The sequence below is a fragment of the Typopeltis vanoorti genome, chromosome 18 (genome assembly GCF_054136105.1).
Source record: "Typopeltis vanoorti isolate ZY-2024b chromosome 18, IOZ_Tvanoo_1.0, whole genome shotgun sequence".
Classification (NCBI taxonomy): Eukaryota; Metazoa; Arthropoda; class Arachnida; order Uropygi; family Thelyphonidae; genus Typopeltis; species Typopeltis vanoorti.
The window spans coordinates 26930427-26944449 of NC_143566.1; the positions used below are offsets into that span (position 1 = coordinate 26930427).

General features: G+C 33.2%; 1 protein-coding gene and 1 long non-coding RNA gene across 3 annotated transcripts in view; one reads left to right on the forward strand and one right to left on the reverse strand.

The window, feature by feature from the left end:
* Positions 1–3857, reverse strand: part of LOC150096562 (uncharacterized) — a 197838-nt gene extending 193981 nt beyond the window's left edge. The window contains exon 1 of one of the 2 annotated variants that reach the window (XR_016549797.1): positions 3714–3857. This is a non-coding gene — a long non-coding RNA (uncharacterized LOC150096562). Of the gene's footprint in view, positions 1–3556; positions 3652–3713 lie in introns of those variants that run through there. The other variant, XR_016549798.1, reaches the window with a different exon arrangement.
* Positions 1–14023, forward strand: part of LOC150096563 (sodium-dependent neutral amino acid transporter B(0)AT3-like) — a 292659-nt gene that overhangs the window by 182503 nt on the left and 96133 nt on the right. Inside the window, exons 6-7 of the mRNA XM_090408129.1 lie at positions 9580–9690; positions 13622–13823. Coding sequence (XP_090264255.1) covers positions 9580–9690; positions 13622–13823 — 313 coding nt within the window. The remainder of the gene's footprint in view (positions 1–9579; positions 9691–13621; positions 13824–14023) is intronic.

The following is a 14023-nucleotide window of genomic DNA, read 5'->3' on the forward strand; positions in this document are numbered from 1 at the left end:
AAAGGAGTTATTTCAGCCTTCCTTTGGTTCAATAATAATTTCCCAAGTAATTATTTTTTTCCCGATTTCTGTGCATATTATATGACTGTATTTAAAAATCGTATAAAAATTCAAATTATCGGTGTCTCACTCTATATAGCTGTATAATTCTAATTATTAGTGTCTCATTCTAGTATTTGCCAATGAATTGAATTGAAGAGAAGTACAAACCGTTTGTGCTTCTCACATAAACGGCGAGAGTGAAGCATAGCTATTGTTCATTTGACCTTTTGCTTTCCATATTCATCAGTTAATTGTATTAACTGATGAATTAAAGTATTCAAAGTTATCCCACAATTAATTGCATTGAACCAATTAAGATGAGCTCTAATGCGCTGTGCACTCTTAAAACTTTCATACATCAATAAAATTGCAATCGTACAGTCAAAATGACGTGAATTTTGTAGCGCGGACTGCATAAGCCACACGACAGCACACGTACAACCTAAATGGGCAACACCACGCGACGCCACTGTTTTATTCCTTTTTACAGTCCGGAAACAATTCTCTATAGACAAAACATGGAACTTTTTCAAGCCACTTCAGGTCTCCAATTAGCAAGGGGGTAGTCTCATACCGGGCGATGAAATTCATCTCTCACGTAAAGACAATAACAGACATGCCAGCAAAGGTTGGTCGATTGGTAGAGCCTCTGCTACTAATGGCTCATGCGAAAAGTTAAGCAAGTTTGAGCACGGTTAGTAGTTCGATGCTGTTGGCACACTCTCCCTCGATGAGCCTTTGGACTCCCTGCAGCCCTCACATAATAATAATAATAATACATGCCCAAGGTGGGATTCGAAGCCGCAACCTGTTGGTGTGGATACGCTAACCACTCGGTCAACCAGGCCGAGTGTTTTTTTTTTCTTATTTTTTTCTTTTTTTCAGTTCATCCGAGAAACTAAGTATATTGAACAATAAGATCAGTTGTCTTCTTATCTGAAGATAAGGAGGAGAAGTGAGATAAAACAGCAATGATTTCGGCATCGCAGTCAGCGTTGTCCATGATAACTACATTTCCATTTTCTATTTATAGGATGATTATATTACGCATGAATGACTGTTGTTATGCGATTTCTTTAGGCTTTTTTCCCTTTCTATATTGCTTCTTGACAGAGCACCGAGAGATAAATTAGTGGCCCTTTAACCTTAGTAAAATATCTATTTTTGGAATGCTCAGAGATGTTATCACGAATCCGAACCTCTACTTAAATGCAAGTTTCCATGTTATTTGTCTGTTACCTAAATAGCTGTCATCCTAAAATAGTTTATACTAGAGATCGAAACGGATAAAAACATTCAGTTTTTGGTCCTTTTAACTAATAAAAGGGGGAAAGGAGGTACCTGCATGCCAAATTATTTCATCATCCAAAACGTTTTGAAAGGTTTTGAGTCAAATCTTTAAAAAAGCTACATGCATCATTAAAGATGATACGATAAAAGAAAAACAATATATTATTATTGTTGTTGTTGTTGTTGTTAAACGAATATTTTATTATATTTTATATTTAAAATATTTTAAAAATAATAATAAAATATAGTATTAATAAAATAATATAAATATTTTATTATAATATTATATATTAAACGAATTATTCTTCTCAGAGGAACCTATGTAAATACATAGATATAATTTCTTCATCCCAAAGTATATATCTTATACTTTGTCACATTAAACTAATAGCTATTCTCCCTTTCCCACATCATCGATCTATTTAAATGAATATCTCGACACAATCTTTATTAAATGTTACGCTATTCACTTTTGCATCATCCACAAACAATTCAATATTTCACCTCAGACCATTTTCTATATCATTAAGGTAAAAAATAAATGCCAGCTGCTGAATTCTGAACTTGGGCCGCTTGTCACGGGTCCCTGTCTGAAAAGTATTCGTGTTAAAGACAACACTTTTCAGCTATACTGAATAGATTCAAATCTGATCTAAATAAGTGCGGCAGGGAGATGTAGATTATCCGTAAATCGTGTACAACTGCTATCCGTCTGACAGATATACAGGTTATTAATAAACCTATGGTATATTTCTACCGAGGGTGGGTTAAGGATTTTTTTTCATTTAAAATGTATTATTTTCTTCGCATAATTTACACTTTTTTGTTTCACTTTAAAACATCATCTCATTCATCGCTTCTTTTTAAATAAAACTTCTGAATCTGAAATCCTTAATGAGAACACCACAGCGTTCCCTTTTAAAGAATCACAAAAGCACTTGCAATTTTAGCTGCAGGGTTTATTTGAGTCATAACGTAAACAAATTATCTTCACTTTCTTCCGTCCTTATATCTCCATAAAGTTTTTCTTTCTAATATGAAAGTATACGAAAAAACAAAGTGATTAAAAACTCAACCTTCCATATCTTCTTCTACTCCCAACAATTGTTTTGTCGTAAAACAAATGATAACTTTTAGCGTTTTTTTTTCTATATGATTGACTTCATAAATATCCGCTATCGAGTGCCAAAAATCTTTCACATTAGTGTTATAGTGTTCTTTTCACTCCACGTATGCTCCAATACTCTTCATGATTTCGTTTCAGTCATAAAGCAAGAAAATGAGCCGCCATTACGTATTCTAATTTACTTGAAAACCGCGCGCTTTACTTGAAAACAGTAAATCTCGCACACATTAAGTTGCGAGGAAACCAGTTTTTCATATCATGAACAAATTTAAATTAAATTACAGTTATAATTTCCAATAAATAAAATTTTAATCAAATTAATGCATTCAGTTATAATTACACGTGTATTCAGTACGCACGGCATACGTATCAGATAATCTATTATTAAAAAAAAAAAAAAATAGGTGTACTTTTCTCACAATATAATTTCCTTCACAAAATATATTTTTTATAATAATAATAATAAAGCGGTAATTATAAACAACACAAAAATTAAAATTGGTACACAATCTAATTCTTCCAGCACCTTAAGTAGGTGTGCAATCGTAATATGGTATTGTCCTAAGATATTTTTACAGCTCGCAAGAAAAATTCATCTTAATGTAATTGAATGCTTGAAAAGCTTACGTAACGAAAATGCTTTTTAATACTGTTATTAAAAAATTATAAGTATCTTGCAAAGCCAAGTCAAAGATCGGTTCCCATGAATAAGTGCATTGCGAAAAGTGAGTCAGGCTTGGGCAAGTAATATTTTTTAGCGGTTAATAGATTTAAGTGATATTTCTGGAGCCGTATCTCGAATTCTATATTTTAATAGGCACCTTTAGTTGTTCATACAAGTTAAACACTAGCTTCGAAAGATGTGAATAAAATGAACATTGACTAAACTGCGATTATTATCATGATATATATTTATAAAAAAAATTAAAAAATAATGTACTCACCATTTTACACTGAATAGTAAATGCAATAGTAATGTTTTAATTATATACATGTCAATATGCAGTATGCAAAAGCAAACTTTGTTATTAATTACAAACACCGCCTGGAATCAAGATTCATCGATCTTATTAATAACAAGGAAGAATTTCAACTTACCTTGCTCCATTCAGAATGAATAAATGCAATAGTAATGTTTTAATTATATACATGTCAATATGCAGTATGCAAAAGCAAACTTTGTTATTAATTACAAACACCGCCTGGAATCAAGATTCATCGATCTTATTAATAACAACGAAGAATTTCAACTTACCTTGCTCGCTCCATTCAGAATGAATATGCTATAATCATGTACTGTAATGGAGAAATCACAGAGTGTAGAATTTTAGAATGAATACATTTTATTCTTTTTATGAAGTGTAGTACACACTAAAATAGCCTTACGTAATAGTAGACACTACGCATTATGTTTGTTTATCTTCTGCTTGGCGCTTTCTTCTACCCTAAAGCGCCCTCAAAGTACTAGTGTCCGTTTGGCACATGTTATTGTTATTTTAAAACACAATATATATTATCAAAATAATAAATTACTGTGAAAATGATTGGAAATAAGAAATTTTCTAAATATATTCACTTTAAAATAAATTATGCTGGAATCCTTAATTTCTGATAATTCACACTAAAATTAGCTTGATTTTTGTTGCAATATTTTCATGAAATGTTTAACATTATGGTAAATCCTGATGATATTTTAAAATATGTAAATATTGAATTCCAAATGTTAATTTTCCCCACTAACCTAATTAATATTTATAACATTTAGAACTTTGAATTATATGAATATTTAATAGCATTCGGAATATTAGTTTTAATCTTTCTATTGGCCCACATGCTGCTCAAAATGCTTATAATTTATTTTTTCTACAAGTTAACAGAATAAAATGTATATTATTATTTTATATTTCCTCTGAACTTATTATTCGTGCTGCTCCTTTTGTAATATGTGATGTAAAGAGATTTATGTTACGTACTGTATATTATTATTAGGTAATATCTTTAAGGACGTCCAAGGACTCATCGCGGAAGGATACACCATCTACACACAACAGCTCTGTATCCTGTTTATGCACAATTTCATCTACTGACCACTAATAGTATTATGTCTGCTAATTGCTTGTGTTCTCTAGCTGATTTGCTGGTATGCGGAATGAAAAAACCGAACTTTTTGGAAAGGAGAGGAAACTTTCTGCCTCCATATGGAAGGCGGCTAATTCGTCTTCAGTTATAAAGGCCAGATGCTTTTCCAGAAGAAAGTCTCATTGTTTCTTATTTCTTCCAGTTACGCTATGGAGGCACTTTATCATATTTTAGTTAAAATACATTTAAAAAATCTCAGTATTCTGCTTCATTTTCAGTTCTAGCTGAAAATAATGATTAGTGATGCCACCTTAGTGTTTTAACAGTATTAGACATTCATTTCCACACACTGATCTTTTCTGTAATAAAATATTGATCTAAATACAGTTGACTCTTTTCGTATCCTCGCATTTCATACGTACCCATGATGTGCGAAACAGGATGCACATAACATATAATAATAGGGATTGTCAGGAAGTAGGTAGCACCACACTGAAGCATTAAGGTCTGATGGTCTTTTCAGCTGAAATGGACGACCCAGATGACCTGAAGCTGGTTATTATTATTATAAAAAATTATTATTATTATTATTATTATAAAATTTAATATACCTCAAGTGTACCTCAAGGTGTCATATTATCACCCACTCTGTTCAACATATACATTAACGATGTTCATAACATATCCATAAGAAGTCAAATATTTCAATACGCAGATGACACTGCACTACTAGCAATCCACACAGACATTAACACAGCTCTCTGCAAAGCACAACAAGACCTAAATGAAATGACAACATATTTCCTCCAAAATAATCAACGGCACCAAAACACAGATGTTGATAATACACAACCCAAGAATCATACGTCCCGCATCACTATCGATACATTGTCACACATACCGCTGCATTAACAACAAAAATACATGCCAATGTCCCGAAATCAAACCTGTAATACACGCAAAATACCTCGGTCTCTATATAGATTCCCACCTGAAATGGACAAAACATATAGAATACCTACACACCAAACTCTGGATCATCGCAGCAAAACTTTCCAAGTTAAAGATATTATTCCATCCAACATAAAAAAAAAACTCCTATATCACGGTATCTGCGAATCCCTACTCAGATACGAAATAACGGTCTATGCAAATAACAGCCACCTAACAAAATTAAAAACATATACATTAACGGACACCTAAACATATACATGATCTGGAGACCTTACACGCAACAACCAATATCCGACAAGCACATGACGATACACAGAATTCTGAGCATTAAAAACCTGAAACACTACATGACATTAACAAGGAATTACTTCAACATCACCTATCGAAACAACAGAGACACATATCGTATAACACGATATGTGTCTCTGTTGTTCTCTCTTTATATCCCCACGCCTTCAACAACTCATACGGTTCTTTTGTGAGATCACATCAGATACCCACGCAACTCAACAACCTACCAAGAAATTTAAAACACGTAGATAACTACAGAACAATAAAAAATGAACTCTGGAAAATATACCAACAAAGTTAAGATACCGTTAACACTAATATACACATCACAAATCACTGGCATCCAATGCCTACATCCCATACATAAACAGTAGCAACAACATAAATAGCGAAGGTTAAATCCCACTCTCTTCATAAAAGCTAACCCAACCTTCAAAGTAGGTGGGATTAACTTGCCTCACTCATCTACAAGTAATCCTTATAAACAAATGCAGAAATTTGTTTGTATAATCATTCTTTCTCAAATATTTGAAAAAAAAAAGAAATATATATATATATATATATATATATATATATATATATATATATATATATATATATATATATACAAAAAAAATTCTCTATAATCTTCAATGTTAATATTAGAAGAACATGTGTTGTAAATACATAATATAAAGGCAAAAAAGTATTATTAAAAATTTTAATTGAAATCCAATGTAGAAAATGCAGCACTTAGTGCTGAACTCTGTAAAATTATAAGGTGCAGTGTCACACAAGATGTTTATTGTATGAATAAATATTTTAGCAATCAATAAATTGTCAATAATTAATAATAATGAAGAGCCAAAGGCTTCAATTCGGCGACATGAACTTATTTAAGTTAAGGGATATTATATCCCATATTGTTTCTTAGCCGAATAAGAAACTCAAAGAGTTTCATGCCGAATATAGAAACTATATAAAGTTCGGCGATTCCAAGGGTAAGCAAATACCTGGATAGTGCAGCACCTGACCCTTGAAGGTAGTGCAAGCTGAGGCAACTCATGTAAAGGGTGAAGCAAGCTCCGATCACTATTCTTGATATTTACCCATAATGTGAACTTAACTCCTAGGAGCTGTATTTTGTTCAACATTATCATAATTTTGTTCAATATAATATCCCTTAACTTAAATAAGTTCGTGTCGCCGAATTGAAGCCTTTGGCTCTTCATTATTATTAATAATTTAATAGGACACCTCTTGGCAATTCTCTTGGTAAGTTCTGTTCGCTACAAACTTGGTATTAACTAGGTCTACCTACTCACTGATGAGACCTCAAAAAAGGTCGAAACCGGTCTGGGTAGTGACCTTCTCTCATAATGTAGAACAGTAATACAGCTCCTAGGAGTTAAGTTCACATTATGGGTAAATATCAAGAATAGTGATCGGAACTTGCTCCACCCTTTACATGAGTCGCCTCAGCTTGCACTATCTTCAAGGGTTAGGTGCTACACTATCTAGGTATTTGCTTACCCTTGGAATCGCCGAACTTTATATAGTTTCCATATTCGGCATGAAACTCTTTGAGTTTCTTATTCGGCTAAGAAACAATATGGGATATAATATCCCTTTACTTAAATAAATTATCATTATTATTATTATAAAAAAAAATAACAACCCTATTCACGTCTAACGCTATTGCCTTTACTTGGCACCAAAGATTTTCGAGGAATTCCTGTCGTGTAAATATTCCTCTAACCTTTGCAATTAGTTATTTACTTTTCTTTCTAGTCTCATATCAGGTGGGTTCTGAACGATCTTTTTCTTCTCAAACTTTTCGATAAATGCCTAGCTACTGCAAAATTGTATTGTTGCTTATACTCCATTCTCATGAATATCAGGATCATTCAATACGGCAGATTCCTCTATCACCTTTGATCATGACGGTACACACTCCATTCCACTTGAGTCACAAGCAATCCATTCTATGTGTGTAACAAGCAATATAGGCTGCAAAAAAAAAAGCCAAATCTAGCAATATATCAGCCAATTACTTAAATCTATTTCCTTACTACTCTCCTGTTGCAAATGATAAATCATTAAACTTAATGATTATAAAATCGTTTTCAAATCCATTTCTATCTCTTCTTTCTCTTCTTCCTCACAGAAAATATATAAATAAAATAATTACAAATCTCTAACACGTTTTTTTTCTTTTTTTTTCCTATTTTCATGAAATGAGAATGTAGCGTTATTTCAGCTCTAAGTTTTGAGAGTAGGTAGTCTTCACCGTTCATTATAGAAGCACTTTAATGCATCTCTGAGGGGTGTTAGATAAAGGAAGATATTATTAAATTTCTGTTTTTCTTAGATGCTGTTAAACATCTTAGTTCTTCAAAGCGATCAAACTATACTCACCTGCTTTACAGACTAACTAATTCTATAATCGACTTGAAAAGAATTTTCTAGAAAAAGCTTCTCTAGTCAGTGACCTGAATGGAACTATTAAGCCTTTCTTTTGTAGCACGAGGCTATCCTCAGACATTCTCCCCTGAAAAAAATCACTGTTTTTGGAATAACAAGAACTTCGACTACGTGAATACATTCATAACTGTCTCAACATTAAAAAAAGGCATTATTTAACTTCCTCTTTTGGCTTCCTCTTACTTCTATCCTGAAAACCTTTACTCGCAAATTCCGATCTGCCATGCAAATTCCAAACTGAGGTGAGGTGGATCTCATACTGAAATTGGAAGATTATTCCTTCCACAAAGAATATACGCCTGATTAAGATGCATACTACACTAACCGTATGGCCTTATTTACTTATTCAAGCTCAACTCGTTTCAAGTTAAGAAATGTGCCACCTAAAATCGAACTTTAAAATGCTTGGTATTATTCAATACAGACACGTAGAATGGTTAATGATCTTTCTCTCCAGTCTACTTTAGTCTGTCATATAATTCTCAGTTTCTACGATGTTCCTCCTGTCACCCATTACTGTTGCATTCGAAAGGACCACGTGAAATTTATTCTTCACTTGGAAATGCCTGGATTCGAATCCTATCCAGAAAATAAATAACCTTTATCGTATCCTTCCATCTGAAGATCAGTTAAGTCTCATGTGGAAAAATGTTTATCCTTGAAAGTTGAGTTTTCCATCCCGCAAAACACTGTTGGTTGGATTAGAATTCTAACCAAACCAAATTACTTTCCACCACTCTCCCAAAATTCATTCAAACAATGGGTGCGATCATCTTTTAATTTATATGTTGAGTCGTACTCCTTACTCTTTATTCGCTTCTGTCCTATGAAGCTACCTTTTTTTCATCAGTGTTTACAAAAACTAAGATACAGAGTTGTTCAAATGTCAACATATTCCTGCTATTTACTGTTGCAACCTGGTTTGCAATCTTAATATTCTATAGGTTAAACTTTTAATAACAGGAAATGACAGAAAATAACAAAAATTCTTAAGTTTCTAATAACTCGGCTATGAAATAAGGTAGGAATATTAATATTCCCTATTTTTGCCAATTTACTTCGCCGAAATGAAACCTTTCAGACTCTCTCTCTCTTTAGAACAATAACAAAATTATATGATTACTATATCACTGCAGACTAAATGTACAATTGTACATACTGACTTTCGTCAGTGTGAAAAAAGAAATTTATGAAGCATTTTATTTATGTATTTTCCAACAACAGTTTTAATATTGCAACAAATGCATTACCTGCACAGTAATTTTTGAGCTTGGAAAAAAAAATAATAATATGTTGAATGTTAAAGATGCAGCAAGTATTTTTATATATTTCAGGTGGTGTATGTAACCGCAACGTTTCCTTATCTCGTGCTAATTATTTTCTTCTTTCGTGGAGTAACTCTCACAGGTGCCAAAGATGGTCTCCTCCATCTCTTCACACCCAAGGTGAAAACGTTTTTATTTTATTTAATTTGGAATATAATATTCATACCAGAATAAAAATATTGGAATTTTTTAAAATATTTCTCTCATTATCTTAATATTTAATACAACAGAGTTTATTCGACTAGTAAAGCATTTTACTTTTAATTATCTATTATTTTATATTAAAGTAGATATCTTTATTTTTAACTATATTAAATTTTAAAAAGTACGCGGGTGGTATGAAACGTTCTCGGAAACAGATGGCAACACTATCTGCAAGATCTTTTTTCTAAGTTTGTACATCTGTCATAAGCATCCATGTGAAATTGCGAGTCATTCTATTAAGTAGTTTGTTTTATACAGCTCTCTGAAGCAAACGTTTTGTCTGTAGCCCTTGAAATGGATAGCATTGAGTATTGTGTGGTTATAAAATCCTTTATAAAAGAAGCTTTAACGCCAAAAGAAATTCATTCGAAGTTCACAAAAGTTTACGGGCACTCTTCTCTTTCGTTTTCGACAATTAAGAAATGGACTGCCGAGTTTAAACGTGGCCGTACCAGTCCTTGAAGATGATCCATGTGAAAGATGTCCAAAAAGTGTAACAACACCAGAAATCATTGATCAAGTGCACGATATGGTATTGGATGACCGGCCAGTCAACGTGTGTGAAATTGCTGAGGCTATAGGCATTTCAAAAGAACGCGTGGGATATATTTTGCGTGAAGAATTGCAAATGAAAAAGCTTTTCGCAAGATGGGTGTCGCGCTTGCTCGCAGCAGATCAAAAACGCACGTGCATGAAAATCTCTGAACAGTGCTTGGAGCGTTTTTACAAGAATAAAACTGATTTTGTGCATCGATTTATTACTATGGATGAGACTTGGATTTACCATTACACACCAGAATCCAAACATCAGTCAAAACAATGGACAGAAGTCGATTGTTCAGCGCCAGAGAAGAACGTCAGTTCCATCAGAGAAAAGATCATGACATCAGTGTTTTGGGATGCTGAAGGCATTTTGTTTATTGATTATCTTGAAAAGAGTAAAACAATAACCGAGGAATATTATTCCGATCTTTTAACAGACTAGACGAAAAAATTCATGAGAAAAGACCCGGTTTGCAGAAGATGAAAAAAATCATCTTTCATCAGGACAATGCACCTGCCCACAAAGGTGTTTTGGTAATGGGAAAATAAAATTAAGAGATCTGCATATGAACTGTTCGAACATCCACCCTATTCCACAGATTTGGCTCCTTCTGACTTCTATCTCTTCCCAAAAATAAAACTCTTCCTCGCTGGTCAGCGTTTTTATTCGAATCAAGAGGTGATTGCAGCTGTAGAAGAGTGTTTTGCAGATCTTACTGAGAACCACTACACGGCAGGGCGAATGCTGGTCTTGAAATTCACGCTTGCTGTTGTTATCATTCAGGGAGTGAGAGGTGTGATTGAAGTCTAATTAGCAGAATAATGAATTACTGACCATTTAAAACTATATATTTAAAAATTTATGTGCATTTAATCATACAAATACAACATTTATTTTACACATGATATTCTATCTTTTTCAATTTAGCTACTTGAATACAAATTCTACCCTACGGTCCTTCTTTATGAACTGGTCAATAACATCGTTATAAAAAGTTGGTTGTAACTTAATTTTCCCAATCAACACTTACACTTGTAAAGGCTGGCTGAAGCTCACTAGCTAGAGCTACTTTGACTGCGTATGGCCTGTGTTTAAGAGGACGTAAAGGGAGCGGAAATGGTTATGCGCGTGCATGAAATCACAGTGCTGCTGCGAGGACCTGGAAGCTCCTACAGCCGAGCTAGCCAAGGTAGCTTTGACTAGACGAGCAAGCATCGGCCTTCGATACACAAAGCAAAGCTCAATTATTGCCGCGCAAGCTTAAGACCACTTCTGTCTACAAAAATAAAATCCTAAATGGAATGCTTATAAACGCATGCATTTATTAATAAATAAATATTACTTCTTTCTTGAGTAATGAGCTTGCGCAGTAAGCATAACAAGCATAGAGAATTCGCCCTTGCTACAGGGACTGTAAAATGGCGCTGGAGCATCGCTGGAATAAATGTATTAGTGTTAAGGGAGATTATGTTGAAAAATAAAAAATAATTTTGAAATTATAAATTCGTTTTTTCATTGTTAGGCCGAGAACTTTCAGACCACCCTCGTACCTCGAAGCAGCTGTGAAAGTTTTGTTCTTAAATTTGAAAAATTTACGTTGATAAGTCTATTGGATCAACATATGTACATTGGTTATTCAAGTCGGGTATTGCATAAATTGTGCGTACGAGGGGAGACTAAAATATTCCGATAAACACCTATAACAAAAATTATATTAAAGCAACTTGTATAACCATAAGAAAGAACATATCTTAAAACTCTTTAAGCCCCATGTTTAATCAAATTGTAATGATTCAGGATGTATAAGAAAATATGTCAACTTTTCAGCACACCCTCGTACTGTGCATGGTAAACTGTTTCAAAGCAAAAAATGATAAATCTATTAAACGCAATTTTCCTCGACAGTATTGCTGTTTAATAATCTCATTCAGTGTCGATTGTAGCATATTAGATTTAGAACTAGTGCAAGTATTGGTTTTCGGTGATTACGAAGAAACGCTTCAAATTCTTCCAAATGACAATCTAGGTTTCAATAATTCTAAAACAATAATGTTTTAGCATTTTAGGAACCCATTTCTACAATGAGTTAAGCAATATCCCATTGAAGATAGTGACTATTCATAAATAGAATGTCTGCTTTTTAAACTTTTTTGTTAGCATATTATGAGACATGCGTCGAGATGCAGACTTTGCTTTCTCAACCGAAATTATCCACTGCTTTTTTTATGATTTGCAAATGGCAACTTTGTTTACCCTGTAAACGCCAGCTGTTTTCATTTCTCAACTGACAAGCTGGTTCAGGAATGAAAAAAATCACGCAACTTATTTTTTGTTCCTTATAACGTTTTAATGTTTTTGAGGAAACAATAATATAATCCTATAAAAGGACTGATGGTTTTTTCTGTACAGTGCAGGAAGAAAGGAAAAGAACGAGGCTCATCCCTGGAAATTGTGTAAGAATATGGTTAACAAGAATGTTAGGACTAGATTTTTTCGTTTAATGGGAAGGAATGAATTTCTCTATTGCGTTGCCAGAAGTGGTTGTGAGCGCTTCGTCTGTGAATTAGTTCAAGGAGAAGTATCATAAGTATTGCGTGAATAATAGCTAGTGTGTCAGTGTAGGGTCTTCCACGATGACTCCATGGAGACAATTCTAGAAGTTCTTATTCGGGAAATAAGATGGGGAATAAAATAAACAATCTCCTAGCAGCAAGAATTATGATATTTTGATCACTGAAATATTTAACATGATGTTGGATCATTCCTAAATTAGATGAGTATAAATATTAAATTTCGAAGGAATTTGCATAAAACTGTCTGCTTAACACTTTAAACCTAGATGTACTGGAATTCGACTATCTGGATGGAATGTAAAACTATCCCTACAAGAGTTGAAAACAAAAATTAATATCAATGAGATTTTTTTTACCTACAACTTACATTTTTTTCATACAAATCAACCATGTGGATAATTCTTTTTTATTGTTAACTGGAAATTCCATAAGTAGAGTGGTGTTGCTTTATATGGTTCAATATTCAGGAACCAGATTTCTACGAACCGTTCTCTTCTAAGAGGTCGGGCTCTTTGATTTAGTAAAGAGATACAAGTTAGTCGAACTTATCTCAGATAAATAGTGGTAATGTTTTAAAATCTGCCTCAAAATCTACGGTAATCATGTATATCGCTACAATCGTTATGTTAGACTAAGGCAAAAAAACGACAAAAAAGTATACGCCCGTAAATTTTCTCGTTAAATATATAGATTTGTTTATTTTTTAACTTTATTTTATTGTTTTTTACAGTGGGAAAAATTGGCTGATCCAGTAGTATGGCTGGAAGCCGGAACCCAGATATTTTTCTCCCTTGGGTTGGCGTTTGGTGGTCTTATAGCTTTTGCTTCCTACAACCCAGTTCATAACAATTGTTTCCGTGATGCTATACTGGTGTCTATTACTAACTGCGGCACTTCGATGTTTGCTGGAATAGTTGTATTTTCTATTCTCGGTAAGTACACCTAATAAAAAGAAATTGTAAACTACTGAAATTAATTTTACATAAAAAGTAGTCTGTCCGTATTAAAGATTGTAAAATATAATATATTATTCATATTATGATTGATTATGATATTAATATACTGACATTACATTGTAGAACAAATAATTTCACTGAATAGCATTTAATTCAACCACAACTGCAGTAATTAT